Source organism: Haliotis cracherodii, unplaced genomic scaffold (assembly GCF_022045235.1).
Source record: "Haliotis cracherodii isolate W230 unplaced genomic scaffold, xgHalCrac1.p SCAF_24, whole genome shotgun sequence".
NCBI lineage: Eukaryota > Metazoa > Mollusca > Gastropoda > Lepetellida > Haliotidae > Haliotis > Haliotis cracherodii.
The window spans coordinates 4,396,967-4,419,000 of NW_027266280.1; the positions used below are offsets into that span (position 1 = coordinate 4,396,967).

At 41.1% G+C, this 22,034-nt stretch overlaps 1 protein-coding gene across 4 annotated transcripts in view; it reads right to left on the reverse strand.

The window, feature by feature from the left end:
• LOC139472329 (potassium voltage-gated channel protein Shaw-like) overlaps window positions 1-22,034 on the reverse strand; it is a 124,334-nt gene that overhangs the window by 35,661 nt on the left and 66,639 nt on the right. For 3 of the 4 annotated variants that reach the window (XM_071254780.1, XM_071254781.1, XM_071254779.1), the window contains exon 3: window positions 1,329-4,948. The exons of the other annotated variant lie outside the window; for it this stretch is intronic. In XM_071254780.1, the coding sequence (XP_071110881.1) occupies window positions 3,917-4,948 (1,032 nt within the window). In that variant the 3' untranslated portion in view covers window positions 1,329-3,916. Of the gene's footprint in view, window positions 1-1,328; window positions 4,949-22,034 lie in introns of those variants that run through there. 4 annotated transcript variants of the gene reach the window in all.

Consider the following 22,034-nt stretch of genomic DNA (forward strand, 5'->3'; position numbering starts at 1 on the left):
CTCGCCATCACGGGATTACACGAGATCATGTCATGGTTATTCCACTAGTGCACTAAAACGTGCCGTGAGCTACCTATCTTTCGACACAACCCAAATCGTCAATATAAAAATAAAACATTTTCAAATGGCAAACGGTATGAGATAGTTCTTCACGTGGTGTTATTTACAAAGTATGTACATAAGGAAAGGACTGGCATATACACTCCATGCTGTAAGTATCGTGTATACACGTGACCTCAGCAGCAGTTAAGATACCGCTGCCGTCTGATTGGTTAATAATAAGTTGTGGTTTAAATAGTAAAACTAGAAGATAATTGATAAAATACTCATTCTAAAGAAACTTCGAATGAAGGAAGGTTTTATTCAAAAGGAGAATACGAAATTTGAAGATAATATCTGATAAACAAGAAAGGAAGTATTCATAAACGTTTGAAAAATGTAATATAAAATGATTGACCTCAATGATTCCAATGATTTTATACTTTCAAAGAGCAGAGTTTATTGGACACTTAAATTCAAAATTCTATATATGTATCGAGCGTGATCGATTCCTATAAATAAACTTATTCAATGGCTTAAGATTACAAAATGGCAGTAATACTAGTATACACAATTGCAGATTGTTTCATAATCCCGTGATCAACTTGACCGCCTTGACCGGTGGTTCGATCCCCGGCCTCCGTGGTCTAGTGGATAGAGCTTCTGACTGGACTGGGCGGCTCTGAGTCAATATACCGTGTCTGAGTAGGGTATTCATGTTAAACTGTAGCATGGTATCTCAGTGGGCTAGCACTATAAACTCGGCATAAGTCCGGACTAGTACAAGTAGGCACACACAGTAAGTTTCAGTAACTCTTAGATATCCATTAATGGACTGCTTCAGTAGCCCTAGGATCTCCAGTAATAGATGAATTCAGTAGCTCTGAGGTCGCCATAAATGGAAGGCTTCAGTAGCTCTAAGACCATCATTCCGTGCACCATGTGTATGCACTGTATCAAAAGTAGGTCATGCTCTGAAGACACGTTCATCCACCATAGAAGGCCTCGCTCCATCGCCCGGTGTCCATGTCTGGATGTTATAAGGATCTTATGTAAAACTGACACACTGTCTGCGTGTAAAGTTCAATTAACACACTTAATTAATTAAATTTCAATTTGCACACTAAGTGAGTTTTGAACGACTTGCCAGGGCCGTGTTTCATAACGCGATCTTAGCGCCAGGACGGTCGTAAGTCCCATACAAAACTTACTCTATGATCGCTTTGTTACCAAGGACGGTAATTTGATCCAGACCAATCCCCCCCCCCCCCCCCCCCCCCCCTTTAAGAACTATTCTTGCTTACTTGTTGCTACAACGCGTTTCATACGCGTTTCTACGGATCATAGTGGTAGTTGTACTCAATTAGGAAAGTTTAATGTTCCTTGTGTCGAGTGAGTATAGTTTTACGTCGCTTCTAGGGATACACCATCAGTATCACGGCGGGACTCTAGCTTCATACTTTGTAGCAAATCCGTGTTTGCCGTGGAAGACAACGCTTTAACCAGTGCCCCACCGCCCCCAGTGTGTCGGCAGATAATGTATGTTATACAAGCACAGTGACATACATACACTCTCAGGCTACCTCAGTACAGGAACCATTTGTTAGTGTGATTGTATGCTTCAAAGACGTCTATAAATGACATTTTGTACGCTCTTCTGACAATGATGCATTGGGATATGCCTATTGTTCTGGTATAATTACTACTCATCACTACCAGAACATGAAACCTGACAGCTATCCTACCTCTCGTCTCTTTATATAGTTATTTGTAATTAGAAAAGGCTTCTGGCAAATTAACCGCCACATACGTTTTAATCTTTGAAATATATATTTTCATTGGAATAAGTTACAGCACGTCATCAGCTTCAAACAAGTAAACTCCCTACTTCCATTACGCAAAACAAATATACAGTTTGAGCGCTGCGAGCTAAATAATACCCACCTGACGACTAATTCGAGTATATCAAGTTGATCGCGACCCTCAGCTGTTTCCAGTAGATAATCAATAAATATCATTGTCTTGTGCCAGATGAATGTGATGCTGTCACAGGGAAGGGAAGGGAACGGATAAGTATAGAAACGCACTACTGTATGTATTTAGGGGAAATATCTAGAAGAGAGACGTACTATTACGGGAGTTGCACGATTCAAGATACCCATGTATGGCAGCTGCAACACGAGATTCTTGACTGAGGCAGAATATAGCCACGCTTGCCAATCCCTTGTATGTAGAATATGATGTATTTTCTGACAATAATCAGTTTGAAATTATACACTCAAGTCGATCGGTGCTTTTACATGCACAGTCGTGATATATTATATTTAGATATATATCTGGTCGAGGTGTTTATCGCCTGTCGATCAATAACTCAAACATCGTTAACATGGCGATTGAAGAAAATGGATTACAACTTTGTTGATAACGCTTCCTTAAGTCAGATTGGATAAAGATTTGAATATTTCTCCACAGACAACCAAACAAGTTATCACCTTCGTACTATTCAGCGTTTTGTGACACGAACGATCCGACTTTTTAACATTGAGAAAAACAGTGATATTGAGATGAAACAAGGCTCAAGTTTCATGATATTTGAAACAAGCCTCAGATAATGGCTAACTTGATATTAAGAAGTGTAGGGTTTTCCATCTTATACAAGATAAAAGTACATTTCTTGCAAAAAGAAGTTCGCTTATATCTGTGGCATTTTCAGGAAGGAAATGTGACGTCTAGCCGACGTGTGTGTGCGCGCGTGCGTGTGTGTGCATTCGCGTTCTTGTATTAGTCCGGACTTATGCATATCCTACAATGCTAGCCAACTTTGATACCATGTCTTACTTTCACATTGATACCCCACTCAGACACAGTATACTGACTACGAGCCGACCAGTCCTTGTTAAAGGCGTTATTTAGCGATACAGCACCAGTCTTTTTCATTCAACGGTCTGCTTTCCGAGTTAGGAATTTAATAGCTTCCATAACTCCATGATTGTCTCCTCCTTGGTTTACAGGGTAGTCTAGTTCCCCATAACCCCATGATTGTCTCCCCTTTGGGGTACAAGTCAGTCGAGGTCCCCATACTCTCATGCTCCCAACCCTGATTGAGAACAGTTCTGAGTTACTGTTGTGCAAATCTACGAATAACCGAAAATGATATGGAAGATTACAGGTACAAGAGGAATTATAATATTTGACAGAATATTGCCGGGATCGAAACATACGTAGCTAGAATATGATCTACAACCAACCTCGCATATAACGAAGTCGGATACAACGAACAGTCGATGTCACGAACCTGTCTTTTTCTGAGTGATAATCAATGGACGATACGAAAGAAACTCGGATATGATGAACTTCGGATATAACGAACTGATTTTGTGATACTGGCTTTCGTTATATCCCGGGTTCATTGCTAAACAATATCAGTCTGGGAAGGAGGTCATCTGATCGTACAAATAATGCCACGTTTAACATCATCATCGTCAATACATCACGGGTTTGCGAACACTACGCATCTCCCTATCAACGTAACGTATACGATGTCTGTGATGCGTGGACTATGGCCAGCCATGGAGTCTTTAGAACTTGACCATGAAGACATGAAACGTTCAATGAACAACAGCTTATTTTGAAGTTGTTTCAAATAAACGTTTCCTGTTTTCAAATCTTATTTTGGATCTTTAAAGCTTCCTTCAATATCAAACCTGTTAATGACAACCCTGAATTCCCCCTGACTGTTACCCATACAGCGTCTTATTTAAAATGAATAATATCTGACAAAGGCCACACATGTACCATCATACAAATGACGTCATGCCTAGCGGCGGCCCATGTGATCAAGCGCCCTCTATCGCTTATACGTAATCGGCAAACATGATTACTTCCCCTTTTCCTGAGAATCTTTCTCGCATGTCACTGTGAGGGAGATATTTTCTCCAAGTTCAATAGCAGCGGTATCTACAGCAGGCTTTACCGGGGGCTTCGTCGTTGCTGAGCGCGCACTGTTGATGGATACATCATCATCCTCTTCTTGCAGCATCCGTTCCCGGTCACGATCCCTGCGCGCGAGCCCGTACTGCACATGCGTGTAATACAACACAAAATTACTGACGATAATTGGAACCGTGAAGGCAATCATGAGAAGTCCCGCTACTGCGCACAAAGAACCTACAATATAACCTATTGCAGTTTGAGGATACATGTCCCCATAACCCACGGTTGTCATGGTAACTACGCTCCACCAGAATCCTATAGGAATGTTGTCAAATCCGTTTTCATTTTCAGCAAAATGGATGAGCGAAGCAAACACTACCATTCCAATCAGCAGGAACACAAACATCAGCATCAGTTCGTTGAAACTTGCTTTCAGAGTGTACAATAAAATCCATAGGCCGGGAACATGGCGGATCAACCGGAAGATCCGGAACAGACGGAGCATGCGCAGAATGAATATAAAGTCCATAATGGGCATTCCTTGACGTCCGATTGGATCAAAAAACAAAAACAAGAACTCTATATAGTCTGGGACAATGGCGACAAAGTCTATGATGTTTTGTAAGGCTCGGATGAACTTCTTTTTACTAGGAGAACAGAAGAAACGTGTGAAGTATTCGAGCGAGAAAAAAACCAGACATGACAAGTCTATCATCACGAGACATGGGTGCGGCACTAGTTGATCTTTTTCCTTTTTCTTGGTACCACTGCAACTTGACCTGACGTCACTTCCGTTGGTTGTCGTATTGTGTAGTGTTACATTTTTGCTCCAGTCTATTTTCTGGAAATTGAGAAACTCGTAAAGTGTTCTAAACTGGCGGATGTCTTCCGGTTTTACCCGGAAGTGCGGATGAGTCTCTGCGCAGAAGGAGAAGATTGAGATGAGGACGAATATGATGGAAACCCAGGCGTAGATCTGAAACAAGCACAACAGAAATCATGTCTCAATTGTAAGAGTTAAACAAATTAAACATTGTTGTGAAAAGTGCCATCTCACACAACGTATCAATAAAAATAGCCATTGTGTTGTGATTCATATATGTACGTACAAGTCAAGACTAAGTCTGAATGTAAACCAAATAATGATTGTTAAATAAATCGCATAGCCGGTCAGAGGACACTGAAAGAGTGAGTGGGTGTAGTTGCGTTAAACGCCGATTTAAACGGTATTTCAGTCATATCACGATGTGTCAGCTTGATGTGGGAGGAAGGCCCGAAGTGATGCTTATCACTTTAGTTAAACCCACGAATAATGGTGTGATGCTGACAAACCTAGAATCAGGGCGAACCGGATTCAAACCTACGATCATAGGGTTCTGGCACACCTGAGGGAGGCAACTCTGCACAGCAAACTGCGGCCACTTAGACGACTGGGTCAACTGTGCCCCTGGCAGAACGCTTCACATTCTCTTCTGTATTTACTGTAGAGTATTTCAATGATAAATGTATTCATGTGTTACGCATTCTCAAATACAAACTTCACTGATTATGTCGGACATAAAATAATTGATGAGATCTATTTAGGATATAATAATTATTTCTTTTCGGATTTTTGCGGGCGTCAGCAAATTTTATTCGGAACCGACGGCGCATGAGCTTTGATCAGAAAGATTTTTAACCAATCAGATTGCAGCAAACACTTTACAATAACAATGTTAGTTGACATATAAACTGCAGACATATTTTTTACAAAAGCGAATTTCAAACCTAATGTCAAATTTGTCTTCTATATGTCTGTGAGTGAGTGAGTATGGTTTTACGCCGCTTTTAGCAATATTCCAGCAATATCACGGCGGGGGACACCAGAAATGGGCTTCACACATTGTACCCATGTCGGGAATCGAACCCGGGTCTTCGGCGTGACGAGCGAACGCTTTAACCACTAGGCTACCCGACCGCCCCCTATATGTCTGTAATCACTACTGATTCACCCTCTAAAATCGCTAGTGTTGCTCTGGTTGTCTTCCCACTTGGCCTGACCCATGAAGATCTGGGAAGAGAATAGGTCTTCAGCAACCCATGCTTGTCGTAAGAGGCGACTAACGGTATCGGGTGGTCAGGCTGACTTGGTAAATGAATGGCATTGCATCCCAATTGCATAGATCGATGCTCATTATGTCAGTCACTGGGTTGTATGGCCCAGACTCGATTATTTACAGACCGCCGTCAAAAAGCTGGAATATTGCTCAGTGCGGTGGTAAACAACAAACAAACAAACAAACAATCAAATCCAGCTGTGCCTATCACCGCGAGGGCCAACGGGAGGAGTTATGGCAGTGCTGTCAACATTGTTTTGTTCGCAGTGTCTCCCATTACCTCCAGCATGTACAACCACTAGCTCCAGCGACTATCACACACACTCGTGCACGTGTTGCTCATAATGCGTAGTGTGTATCTTCAGCCTATAAGACCCGTGAAGATCCGGTGTAGAATAGGTCTTCAGCAATACATGCTTGCAGTAAAAGCGACTATGCTTGTCGTAAGAGACGACTAACGGGATCAGGTGGTCAGGCTCACTGCGCTGACTTGGTTGGTGCATGTCATTGTATCCCAATTGCGTGGATCGATGATCATAATGTCAATCACCTTTAGTCGCCTCTTACGACAAGCATAGTCGCCTCTTACAATAAATATGGGTTTCTGAACCCCGATCTTCACGGGTCTCCTGGCTCCTGGAAACCTCTTGGGCTTGAAGTGAGTGAGTGAGTGAGTGAGTGAGTGAGCGATAATGCCACTTTGAGTAGTATTTCAGTTATATCACGGCGTGTCAGCTTGGTGTGGAAGGAAAGCCCGAAGTGATGCAGGTAACCATCTTGGTATGGTACTGCCAAACCTTGAAACACAATCAGGGCCAACCGGTATTGTTAAGAATGGAGTTCCACTTCTGGGTATGCAAAGGATGCATCAATAACGGCGGAGATTGAGAGGACAGGAAGGTCAGTGTACTGTTATATAATTCCACACGACTGACTCCCCCACCACGCGGTAATTGCAGGTATCCCCCGTTGTGACGTCGTTGTGCAATCATCTGTACAAGGAGCCGCCAGATGTCAGCCCTTCTCTCGCCACAGAGACCTGCAGTACCTTTCTCTGGGAGTAGCGTCAACCTGACGTGGTGAATGAACGTCTATATCAACTGTTATTACGTCTCTAACGGGATTGCTTATATTGACTCTTAATTTTCTAACATGTCTGTATTTCAACTGCGAATCTCGAAGGAATTGCCTTGATGGAATAAGCAACCTTTCCCAACACTTACTTGACAATTTGCTGTAAGATCGATAGTGACAATCACATTATAACGGTAACCTTGGTGCGCACATTTATCAACACGACTAGCCATTTATCAACACGACTAGCCATTTATCAGCAAGACTAGCAACTTATCAACACGACTAGCAACTTATCAACATGACTAGCCGTTTATCAACACGACTAGCAACTTATCAACATGACTAGCCATTTATCAACACGACTAGCCATTTATCAGCAAGACTAGCAACCTATCAACACGACTAGCAACTTATCAACACTACTAGCCATTTATCAACAAAGCTATCACCTTATCACCACGACTAGCAACTTATCAGCAAGACTAGCAACTCATCAACACGACAAGCCATTTATCAACAAAGCTATCAACTTATCAACACGACTAGCAACTTATCAACACGACTAGCCATTTATCAACACGACCAGCCATTTATCAGCAAGACTAGCAACTTATCACCACGACTACCAACTCATCAACACGACTAGCAACTCATAAACACGAATAGCAACTTATCAACACGACTAGCCATTTATCAACAAAGCTATCAACTTATCAACACGAGTAGCAACTTATCAGCAAGACTAGCAACTTATTAACAAGGCTAACAGCTTATCAACACGACTAGCCATTTATCAACAAAGCTAGCAACTTATCAACACGACTAGCAACTTATTAACAAGACTAGCAAATCATCAACACGACTAGCAAATTATCAACACGAATAGCAACTCATCAACACAACTAGCAACTTATTAACAAGACTAGCAACTTATCAGCAAGACTAGCAACTTATTAACAAGACTAGCAGCTTATCAACACGACTAGCCATTTATCAACAAAGCTAGCAACTTATCACCACGACTAGCAACTTATCAGCAAGACTAGCAACTCATTAACCCGACAAGCCATTTATCAACAAAGCTAGCAACTTATCAACACGACTAGCAACTTATCAGCAAGACTAGCAACTTATCAACAAGACTAGCAGCTTATCAACACGACTAGCCATTTATCAACAGAGCTAGCAACTTATCAACAAAGCTAGCAACTTATCAACACGACTAGCAACTTATCAACAAAACTAGCAACTTATCAACACGACTACCAACTCATCAACACGACTAGCAACTTATAAACACGAATAGCAACTCATCAACACGACTAGCAACTTATTAACAAGACTAGCAACCTATCAACACGACTAGCCATTTATCAACAAAGCTATCAATTTATCAACACGACTAGCAACTTATCAGCAACACTAGCAACTTATTAACAAGACTAGCAGCTCATCAACACGACTAGCCATTTATCAACAAAGCTAGCAACTTATCAACACGACTAGCAACTTATTAACAAGACTAGCAAATCATCAACACGACTAGCAACTTATCAACACGAATAGCAACTCATCAACATGACTAGCAACTTATTAACAAGACTAGCAACTTATCAGCAAGACTAGCAACTTATTAACAAGACTAGCAACTTATCAACACGACTAGCCATTTATCGACAAAGCTAGCAACTTATCAACACGACTGGCAACCTATCTGCAAGACTAGCAACTTATTAACAAGACTAGCAGCTTATCAACACGACTTGCAACTCACCAACACGACTAGCAACTTATCAACACGACTAGCCATTTATCAACACGAATAGCAACTCATCACCACGACTAGCAACTTATTAACAAGACTAGCAACCTATCAACACGACTAGCCATTTATCAACAAAGCTATCAATTTATCAACACGAGTAGCAACTTATCAGCAACACTAGCAACTTATTAACAAGACTAGCAGCTTATCAACACGACTAGCCATTTATCAACAAAGCTAGCAACTTATCAACACGACTAGCAACTTATTAACAAGACTAGCAAATCATCAACACGACTAGCAACTTATCAACACGAATAGAAACTCATCAACACGACTAGCAACTTATTAACAAGACTAGCAACTTATCAGCAAGACTAGCAACTTATTAACAAGACTAGCAACTTATCAACACGACTAGCCATTTATCGACAAAGCTAGCAACTTATCAATACGACTGGCAACCTATCTGCAAGACTAGCAACTTATTAACAAGACTAGCAGCTTATCAACACGACTTGCAACTCACCAACACGACTAGCAACTTATCAACACGACTAGCCATTTATCAACACGACTAGCATCTTATTAACACGACTAGCAACTTATCAACAAAACTAACACCTCATCAACACGACTAGCAACTTTCCAACACGACTAGCAACTTATCAACAAAACTAGCAACTTATTAACAAGACTAGCAAAACTCTTAACACGACTAGCAACTCATCAACATGACTTGCAACTTATCAACACGACTAGCATCCCATCAACGCGACTAGCAACTTATCAACACGACTAGCCATTTATCAACAAAGCTAGCAACTTATCAACACGACTAGCAACTTATTAACAAGACTAGCAACTCATCAACACGACTAGCAACTCATCAACACGACTAGCAACTTATCAACATGACTAGCAACTTATCAACACGACTAGCAACTCATCAACACGACTAGCACCTTATCAACAAAACTAGCAACTTATCAACAAAACTAGCAGCTCATCAACACGACTTACAACTCATCAACATGACTATCAACCAATCAACACGACTAGCAACCCATCAACACGACTAGCAACTTATCAACACGATTAGCAACTCACCAATACGACTAGCAACTGATCAACACGACAAGCAACTCATCAACAAGACTAGCAACTTATCAGGAAGACCAGTAACTTATCCACAAGCTTTGAATGGACTACGCAAGACCAGCCGTTTGAAAACATTTTCAATAGTAAAATAAGGTGGTGAGAAGAATGGCCCTGCAAGTTTTCAAACCGACAAAATCAAATTACCTGTCTCTCAAAGTAAATATTTTGTAACTTAGCGAAGCAAAAACTCCGATCCTCAATTTATTCATATGCTGTTACGAGTTGTCATTTAATATATACGGTATTTCAGCGAGGTGTTGGGGTTTATCGCCGCCGGCAATAGTGATAAGTCCTTCTGGTACAATGCGTAAGATAGAATGGCAGATTTGATCTATAACAATAACTACAGATGATTTTCAACACCAAGTAAATAAACTTCAATCGATAAATGCCTGACTAAAAAGGTCTCTAAACTGAGAACTTCAACATTTTCAGAATTAAGTTGTTTTTTTGGTTTTTTTTGTTTTGTTATTTGGTTGGTTTGGGGGTTTCGGGTGTTTGTGTCTGAAAACTAAAGGAATTTAGTTTGTTTTATCCTACATTAAACTGGTCCTTACTCTTCTGTATATTGTCAATATTCATGATCAGCTGATGGTGTTAAAGTTTGGCATGACGCCAGCACCGCCCACGCGTCTTCGCCCCCTGACGTGTCTCATCTCACTACAGTAAAGTGCCAGTGCTGCCGACTCATTTCAAACCTTTTGAAACCCCAGAATTGCTATGGGGGATTGCTTTGGCCATTACATCGTAGTCAGGCGTTTTATGTTTTGCTGTGACCATATATAATATTCAGTACAGAACAGGCTGTTTCACTGTGATTAGGGTTTCATGTTAATTCTTTGCAATTTCATTTAGTCATCACACAGTCATGAGGCCAAGCGCCATATTGTCACGCGAGCATGGTGCAGTATAGATTAAACGATTTTTTAAGCAGTATGAACGTGTTTTCCTGTAGTTCCATTTTGTAGACGTAAACTTTCAAATATATCGTGAAAAACATTTCTGTAAACAGTTCTTGAGTTGTAACGTCATTGTGATTGCAGAATACAACTTGGTGCTACCCCGACTGGTCTGATCTATCCACCTAGACAACGGGCCTGTGAGTGAGTGAGTAAATTGGGTTTGACGCCGCTTTTAACAGTATACCAGTTAAATCACGGCGTGTCAGCTTAATCTGTGAGGAAAGCCCGAAGTGATACAGGTCTCATACCACGAGCACGGGTGTGGTGCTGACAAACCTAGAAACATAATCGGGGCGAACCGGGGTTCGAACCCACAATCATAGGTTTCTGGCGTGCACAAGGGACGCAACTCTGCACAGCGAATCGCGGCGCCTTAGACGACGGGGCCACGAACGGGGTCGTAACGGGGTCGTGAAGATCCGGGGTAGAATAGGTCTTCTGCAACCTATGCTTGGCGTAAGAGGCGACTATGCTTGCCGTAAAAGGCGACTAACGGGATCGGGTGGTCTAGCTCGGTAACTTGGTTGATGCATGGCATCGTATTCTAATTGCGTAGATCAATGCTCATGATCTCAGTCACTTGTGGTCGATTATTTTACAGACCACCGTCATATAGCTGGAATTGTTGAACAAGAATCAAACATAATCGAATCTGGACCAGACAATCCAGTGATTTACATTATGGGCATCGATCTGCGCAATTAGGATACGATGACATGCATCAACCAAATCAGCTAGCCTGACCGCCCGATCACGTTAGTCGCCTCTTACGACAAGCATAGTCGCCTCTTACGACAAGCATAGTCGCCTCTTACGATATTGCATGTATTCTCTGTATTCCTGTCGCATATAGTTCGCAACACGGGTTTTCTGTGCTTAACAAAATACGCATACACTTTGATTTCAAGATAACTGTTAACAATGTTTACAGTTCATTGGGGCTGTCGCCAGCATGGGTTGTTCCACGTGATAGTCACGTGCATGACACTAGTTCCGCTGCGGAATCTTGTCAGTGTTGTCCGAGTCGAGCCGAACGAACGTATCAGAGGCGTGTTCAGGAGGGCGAGCGCCCGCGCGAGAGTACAGTGAGGCAATATCACGCCTTTCTGAACGGAAGGCGCGTACTCGCTCTCGCGGCACAGCATCCAAAATGGCGTCACCGGGAATCAAAACAGCCCTGTCCACAAGTGTCATAGATTCACACATTTAATTTCATCATAAGTTTGATGTGTTCATACTTTGATGTTCATGATAACAAAGTGTTTATTTTTATTATTAGTTACATGTCCCTGTGCTGGACCAGACAATCCAGCAATCGACATGAGCATCGGTCTGTGCAATGGGGATACGATGATATGCATCACCCAAGTCAGCGAGTCTTATTACTCGATCCTAACATATGGGTTGCGGAAGACCTATTGTCTTCCCTGATCATCACGGGTCAATATATTGAAAATGCAAAAATAACTTTTTGATGGTAGATCTAGTCTTAAAGATTATTCTATTGACATCGGTTCCATTCTCGCCAAAGGCAAACATTTGTTCAATGTGCGACGCCATCTTAGATTACGAGGCGAACTACCTCTCGGGCTCGATCGCGAGTACACGCGTGCGCTCGCGCGGTTAGCTGTGTTCAACAGCGCGTGCTCGCGTAATATCGCGAGCGCCCGCCCTCCTGAACACGCCTCAGGTATCGCGTGTGTGACTGGTGCCGTCGCTCGAACAGGATACTCTAACCATTTTCCGAACACCTGCTTCCATTACTATTTAATAATGAGTTATAAACACATGCTTATGATATAGTCGGAATCGTTGTTGGTTGGTTGGTTTGTTGTTTAACGCAGCACTCAGCAATATTCCAGCTATATGACGGCGGTCTGTAAATACTCGAGTCTGGACCAGACAATCCAGTGATTGACATCATGAGCAATACACTATGTTGTTACAGACATATATATACATCTTTACGTCTTTCATTATTGGCATAGACTTCATTCTTATGATTATGTGGGGCACGGGTGGCCCAATCGTCTAAGGCGCCGCGATTCGCTGTGCCGAGTTGCGTCCCTTGGGCACGCCAGAAACCTATGATTGTGGGTTCGAATCCCGGTTCGCCCCAATTATGTTTCTAGGTTTGTCCGCACCATACCCGTGCTCGTGGGTTTCACCGAAGTTGTAAACGTCTGAGACTTCATCACTTCGGGCTTTCCTCCCACATTAAGCTGACACGCCGTGATATAACTGGAATAATGTTAAAAACGGCGTTAAACCCGACTCACTCATTCTTATGATTATGGAAAGGGGTTTTGAGGCTTTCATCTACCGCAAGGTAAGAAAATACACCTTACATGTACATAAAATGTCAAATTACACCAAGTCTCTTCCGACATGGACACTGATGTAATATTAAATAAAAGCCACGAAACACTCTCCATTATCATGAGAAATCTCCTCGTATGATTCCGCAAAAAACGTTACCTCATGTTTCTGATAACATATGGAAAATATAAACATTAAAATTATATAATATGGGCGACATCCAATGAATTATTTTACCTCCGGATGTTCCCCCAAGGTATGTTCTTGAAATGACGTCATAATGTTTCAAAATTGAAAGCCAATGATTAAATATTACAGCAGTTAGGTCCTTCTACCTTGGCGAAGAGATTTTTGGCCCTTCAACATTTTTAAAGCAAGGTTGTTATATATTTATAGAAGTAGTTTCCGATCAGAAAATCACCATAAAGAAAAAAATGATTTTTTCGAAAAGAAGACGATGTGTCCCCTCAATATATAGTCAAATTGTTGTGGCCTTGAATAATCATTCGACGATTAGCAAAAAAACATGCACACCCTAGTCTACAGACAGCCGCTCACTACTCGCACCAAGAAGGAAATGAAACCAAATTAGGACAGACACGTATTCTGAAAACCTCAGACGCAAATACCAGATCGCAAAACTGGTATCAATATTGCCAGAAAGGCAACATAAGCAATAGCAAAATGCGGAATGAAACAAATTAATTTTTATAACCAACCTTAGATTTAAAATAAATATATTCAAAGCCAAAGAACAAGATATGACAAGGACCACGTTTGGTCTACTGGGAGAGGCAAATGTTGATGTTATGGAAATGAAAATCTAAACGTATTGTGTTGCAATCTATCGCGAATATTCAAACCACAACTTACTTGTTTTCTTGTGTGGTTTTAAAAATAATAGTTTTTAAACGTTTTTGTTGTTCCCAGAGTTGTAGATTAATACAGTATTCCGTCCAAGACATATTTCGGATTGCACAGAATGGCACAATACATTCTTTAAAACATTAAAGGATTGTGTGGTTTATTTTGCATCACTTGCAATGACATAGTATAAGTACGGCTATAGTGTGTGAAGGAGCCGATGTTTTCAAAGTTTGTCAAATCTTTGCTTACATCTCTTGAGCCAGTGACATGAGCACGTTGAAATGAAAAACGATTCCCGAAAAGTTTTCAAAAGCATCGTTTTAACACATTTCAGTTTTGCCTCTGCATTTGATGTCACTCAAGAACCCTTTATTATTATTATTGATATGAAGGGATCCGTTAAAAGAACTTTCCTCAGATGGATTGTGAAAATCTACTTGTCCAAAAAGAGTCCACATCACATCTCGTTATTTAACTAAACGTTTAGATTGACCATCTAACAGAACGACATTTTTAAACTGTCCCGTCTGCTAGTCACTGTGTTTGTTTCTTTGTTTGTTTTACGCCGTACTCAGCAATATTCCAGGTATATGACGTCGGCCTGTAAATAATCGAGTCTGGACCAGACAATCCAGTGACTGATATTACGATCCACGCCCCACGCCGCTGGGGTACGCGGACATGCAACCCCCAAGTCGCCGAGTCTGATCACCCGATCTATTAAAGCGCCCCTCACGACCCACATGTTCGTGGGGACCTATTTGAACCCGAAATTACCAACCAGGTGTTGGTCAGTTAACACAATTTACCTGGACATTACATAATAGCAATAACTAAAAGGATTTCTGTCTATTTTGATAAAATGGAAGCCTTTGAGAAAGAGTTGTGTATTTATGTTATACATTGTCAAGATCATCTATATGACTTAGAATCACGGTCTTTAAAATTTTGTACTCATGAAAATATACTACTCAATATAAATTAAGGAACACCCGATCCTTTCATTTTACTTTCAGATATGCCGTGACTGATTTACTATAGTAGACCGCCTCCGTGGTCTCGTGGTAGAGCGGGGTTCGATCCCAGGCCGCGTCATACCAAAACACGTTGAAAGATGGTACTTGTTGTTACCCTGGCTGCCGCTCGGCTTTAAGAGGCTAAAACGAGGACTGTTCGGCTCAGAGTCAGTATACTGTGTCTGAGTGGGTGTAGTGAGGTGAAATGGGGATTAACATCGCGTCCAAGATTATTGCACTTATATAGCGATGTGCATGCACGTGTGTGTGTGTGTGTGTGTGTGTGTGTGTGTGTGTGTGTGTGGCTGCTTGTACTAGTCCGGACTGATGCCGATTCATAGTGATAGCTCACTGAGATACCATGCCGCAGTTTAACATGAATACCCCACTCAGACACAGTATACTGACTCCGAGCCGACCAGTCCTTGTTTTATCCCCTTAATGCCGAGCGCCAGACAGGGTAACAACAAGTACCATCTTTTAACGTTTTTTGGTATGACGCGGTCGGGGGTCTGAATGGGGTATTCATGTTAAACTGCGACATGGTATCCCTGTGGGCTAAGCACTATAAATCGGCATCAGTCCGGACTAGTACAAGCAGCCACACACACACAAACACACGTGCATGCACGTCGCTATATAGGTGCAATAATCTCTAACGCGACGTTAAACCCAATTTCACCACCAACTATAGTAATATGAAAGAATCGTGTGGTCTTTGTTTAGAAGTATGCATTAAAATGTCTACGTGGAGGTTTAAGCTGAACAAAACACATGATATGATTCATGTATAAATTGTCCTATTAACATATTTTGTAAATTACGCATGAAAATGTCACTGTGTCCACAAATAGGAATCAATAAGTCCGCAGCACATCACGCATCGCTCCCTGTCAGGAATCTGAACATAACAAAGCACTGATGATGTTGAAATGAAGCATTGCTGATGGTGAAATGAAGCATTGCTGATGGTGAAATGAAGCACTAAATGAAGGCTAGAAAGCAATGAAGGAGTAGCATTCATTTAAAGGTACATACCCCAATGTCGTAGAATTTCGTAGGCTCAAAGGAGAGAAGAGAGTACAATAAGAGCATGAGAATAGAACAGGAATGTGTCTGGTCACGCCAGAAAGGCAACGCTTAAATGTTGGAATGTTAAACAATCAGATGGGCATGGACCTTTAAATAGCTTGATTGTGATTCATTCATTCATTCATTCATTCACTCACTCCCTCACTCATTCACTCACTCATTCACTCCAGGCCTTCCCTACACATCACACTTATGTGTGGCGCTATATAAAAAGCAGCGTTAAACAACGTCTTCCTTCGTTCATTCATTGTCTAAACTTTTAATCGAAATACCCATACACTTACTCCCTCGTTCTATTCGTCGATACTCGAATCAATACCATTTTCAATCACGTATTAATTTTGTAAACAATGTGTATAACGACATTTAAGATGAATTAAGAGACATACGCCTAACATAAAACACTGATTTTATCATATTCTGTTTTCGAATTAGATAAGAAGGAAAAAAATATTTAAGAGCGTAGAGGTAATTCTCGTTGCACTTTTTTTGTGTTTTTCATTACAAAAATCAATCCTGGTTTAAAAAAAACTCGTCTGTGTGAGATTTTATCCTCATTTAAAAACAACATTGGACCTAATTTCCACCAAGAGAAAAAACAACTTCTTTTGTTCAACTGAAAAAATTAATCAGGAAGCAACCCTCAAGTGATGAGAATCCTCTTCTACATCAGCTACGCAATATACACAACACAACCGAGACTGCGATGGGATAGTAATGGCTCGCTGATACGTGCGGAAGCCTTTTAAGGCCGTTTGTTTTTTGTTTGTTTTTTCTTGAAATATCAAAATACTGAGATGAAATTTCAAGATACATACTAAGTTTAAATTTCAAGAAAATAAGTTGAAATTTTAAGATTATAACTTGAAATTTCAAAACTTAGTATATTGAAATTTCAACTAAGTATCTTGAAATTTCAAGCAAACAGTTAAAAACAAATGGCCCTAAAAGGTTTCCATAGATACGTACTAGCGTAGAGGATATGCATAATATATTAGGTCAATCTTGAAACGCGGTGTATGTTTTAAAGTAATTTACATTTAAATAAAATTATTGGCGGAATGGTGTGCGGGTCAGTTGTTGACTGTCACAACATATACCTAATGAGTAAGTGTGCGTTTGCTTTGCTTGCAATATTCCAGCTGTATGACAGCGATCTGTAAGTGAAGGAATGTGGATCAGACAAACCAGTGATTACGAGCAACGATCCATGGTGCACGTTGACATGCTATCAACCAAGTCGCTAAATTTTGAATTTCATTAAGTCTCCTCGTACATGAATGGGTACTAATTCTAACCTTAAATCCACACGGGGAATGAAAGCGAATGAGTGAGCTGAGTTTTACACCGCTTTGAACAGTTCACTTATAACACGGAGCGTCAGCTTAATGTGCGAGAAAAGTGAAGCAAGTCCGTTTAGTCGCGAGAACAGCGTTACCAAGGATGAGAATCAAGTGAATCTGGGATTCGAACCACGATTATCAGATTCTGACCTCAAAGGGGAATAACACGACAAACCAAGTTTCATCACCTTAAACCACTGCGACAAACACGATCCCATTTTCTTGCTGTATTTGATCCTTGCCCTCGGATAACATTGGTAACAGCATTACAGTAAACTACGGTTATAACGAACACGCTTATAACGAACCGACGGATATAAGAACTTACTTTTTGGCCCCGACTACTTGCTGTAGTCATGCTGTATATGTACTTATAACGAACTACGGTTATAACGAACTAAAATTAGTAGTCCCTTTGAGTTCGTTATAACCGTAGTTTACTGTATATCAATTTGACACGAGTTGGTATTTATTGATTACCTCCTGGAAACAGCTGAGGGTCGTTATCAACTTTATATACTCGAATTAGTCATCATACTAAAATTAGTAGTCCCTTTGAGTTCGTTATAACCGTAGTTTACTGTATATCAATTTGACACGAGTTGGTATTTATTGATTACCTCCTGGAAACAGCTGAGGGTCGCGATCAACTTGATATACTCGAATTAGTCGTCAGGTGGGTATTATTTAGCTCGCAGCGCTCAAACTGTATATTTGTTTTGCGTAATGGAAGTAGGGAGTTTACTTGTTTGAAGCTGATGACGTGCTGTAACTTATTCCAATGAAAATATATATTTCAAAGATTAAAACGTATGTGGCGGTTAATTTGCCAGAAGCCTTTTCGAATTACAAATAACTATATAAAGACACGAGGTAGGATAGCTGCCAGGTTTCATGTTCTGGTAGTGATGTGTAGTAATTATACCAGAACAATAGGCACATCCCCATGCATCATTGTTAGAACAATGTACAAAATGTCATTTATAGACGTCTTTGAAGCATACAATCACACTAACAAACACACAAACAAATGGTTCCTGTAGGTAGCCTGAGAGTGTATGTATGTCACTGTGCTTGTATAATATCTGCTGATAACTCGACACACGGGGGCGGTGGGGTAGCCGAGTGGTTAAAGCGTTTGCTCGTCACGCCGAAGACCCGGGTTCTATTCCCCACATAGGTACAATGTGTGAAACCCATATCCCGTGTCCCCTGTCGTGATACTGCTGCATAACTACTAAAAGCGGCGTAAAATCATACTCACTTGCTCAGACTAGGACTACGCTGTCATTGCCATAACATTTTTCACTGACCAGTAGCTACAGTACTTAAAAACATTTTTTTATCAGTTTTTTTTCTTCACTGAGTACTTCAATTTTTATTTAGTAAGGATAGGATTTATGGATGAACAACTTCTTTATTACAATTAAGAGCGACGTGTCGGTGTCGGTTCTAACACCGTCATCAAGCAAATGTTAGAACCTTCACCGAAACGTCGCTCTTGTAATAAAGAAGCTGTTCATCCATAAATCATATTCTTACTTTGTACTCCAACTTCTAAATGCCTCTCAAAGAATGTTTTATTAACTTGGTAATTTAACTTTATTTAGGTATTTTAATTGTCAATTGGTTATCATTTATTGGTATTAGTTTATTAATTTGACAGTTTAATTCATCATCGATATATCTAAATGTACATTGAATAGTTTTACTGTTCATTGGGGAGTGCTACTGTTTATTGGTGCTTAGTTGTTCATTGACTAGTTTAATTATTCTGTGAATTTATCATTGGACAGAGACGGCCTCCGTGGCCTAGTTGATAGAGCGTCTGCCCTGAGAGCGGAAGGTCGGTGGGTCGATCCCCGGTCGCGCCATACCAAAAGGATAAAAAAGGTGGTACTTGTTGTTACCCTGCCTGGCGCTCAGCATGAGGGGATGAAAGGACTGGTGGGCCCGGAGTCAGTTTACTTGGTCTGAGTAGGGTATCCTTGTTAAACTGTGGCATCTCAGTGAGCTAGCACAAAATAATCGTACCAGCACAGTACACTAGTACAAGCAGGCATGGAATTGACAGACCTAGCAACATAATAAGGTCGAACCGGGTTTCGAACCCACGATAGTAGGATTCTGTCCAGCCTAAGGGACACAACTCTGAACAGCGAATTGCGGCGCCTTAGACGACTGGATCACCACCATCTCACAACACCGATCAAATTATATGTCATATTCTAGTTCGTCATAATTTATATTGTCTTCTTTACGGTTTAATATTGTTCTGTGTGGACATTTATCTGTCACTTCCGTTTGTATTAATCATATTTTAGTGAGTTATAATAAAATCATATTTTGGACTGGCTAGACAAACTTATTAAACGAAGAGCAAATAACATCTTTGTTTATGGGTGCAAGTAATCGGGGAGTTCCGAATGCAAAAGATAAAGCCACACGATTATATTGTGGAAATTTTAGACATGTCGTTTCAGAGCACCACAGCATCTGCTCCGAAAAGGGTGTACCATCATAAGCATATTTGTGTTCTGTGTGGGGTTTCTTTCGTAACGAAATTTACGAATCAAGGTTTTAAGAAAAAAAATAAGCCGAATAAGTTTCGAAAGCAGACATCTGATTGGTTCAAGAACCCACGAATACAATGGACGGGAGTGGGGGGTGGGGGTGGAAGGGGGAGGGTGGTGCAGGGGTGGAAGGGGGAGGGTGGTGCAGGGGTGGAGTCTAGTTGTGGGGCGGGATGTATGGTCGTAACACAAATACACACAGTTTAATATTATGATAACGGTTTACACACACGGGGAAGGCTTATATCAGTCTCTAATCCAGATTGAATTCGTTAGTAAATCTATTGTGGGCGTGGCCGTTAAGGAGCTGGCCACAGGGACGTACCTTAATAGCTGTCTCTAATGACTGGCTCTGAAATTGACATTAGAAATGACTAGACAATGTCATTGTTTGCACACATGGTAGGTTATGGTACTGCAAATCACACTTTTTTTCTTTTGTTGTTGTTGTTTTGTTTGTTTTTGTTTACGGAATACATGACATTGTGATGTTAAGGTTTGCGTTGGGAACTAATTTAATACGTTTATGTTATTGGGTTTTTTCATATTGGCCTTGTGTTTTCATATTGTCTTGAGGCCGTCTTGGCCCGAGCAAGGCAATGTAGCCTGTCGAGTTCAATATGACTTAGCGGAGACCATCAACAATACCAATGTGAGTGAGTGAGTAGTTGGGTCTTAAATCAGTATTCCGGTTATCTCATGGCGTCAGCTTAATTTGGGAGGAAAGTCTGAAGTGATGCAGGTCTCAGACGCTTACCACTTTGTTGAAACCCACGAGCACGGGAATGGTGCTGAGAAAACAAAAAAAATAATCGGGGCGAACCGGAATTCGAACCCACTAAAATAGGTTTCCGGCCTGCCGAAGGGACGCAACTCGGTTCAGCGAATTGCAGCGCCTTAGACGACTGGGCCACCCGTGGCCCCTAGTGATCATGAACCAAACTAGGAGGTGTGCGGGGACTGAACCGTTTTACTGTGACTAACACTTACTCCATGCAGTAGTGTTTTTGTTTGTTGTTTAAGGCCGCACTCAGCAGTATTCAAGCTATATGACGGCGGTCTATAAATGATCGAGTCTAGACCAGGCAATCCAGTGATTGACATCATAAGCATCGATCCACAGAATTGGGATACGATGACATGCATCAACTAGTTAGGGATCCTGACCACCCGATCCCGTTAGTCGCCTCTTACGACAAGCATAGTCGCCTTTTACCACAAACATGGGTTGCGGAAGACCTATTCTGACCTAGCTCTTCAGGGGTCCATGCAGTAATGAACATGATGAATTCATCTGCATCATTCGTTCATGTGACCGTGTATATTATCTCCATAGCAACGCTGAAGCATCTGTTATGTATGACATATTTCAAATACCATAGGCACAAAACCCAACGAAGCTAAAACACCATCCAAGGCGTTGTGCATAACATACATCGATTAATTTCAAATTATAACACTAAACACATACAATCAGGTAAACTCTGATGCCACGGTTCATTGCCAACAGCGTGAATTGCAATTCAATGAACGGGCTGCTGCAGAGACTTCGGCTGCATCGGATGACTCAGTGATTGTTGTGTGCGCAGCTCGGGCCACTTTTGGATCAGTTCCCAAATTTGAGCATTTAATATACTGAGCAGCAAAAGAAACTACACCTCTCAGTTGACTTTACCATGTGTTTGATTTTCAATTTAAACTATCTTAAGTTAGCGATGTTATATTAAAAAATGAACAGTACTGTCGCTTTGTCAGCACTCAAAGAATACTGCTACTTGGTTATATTTTTCT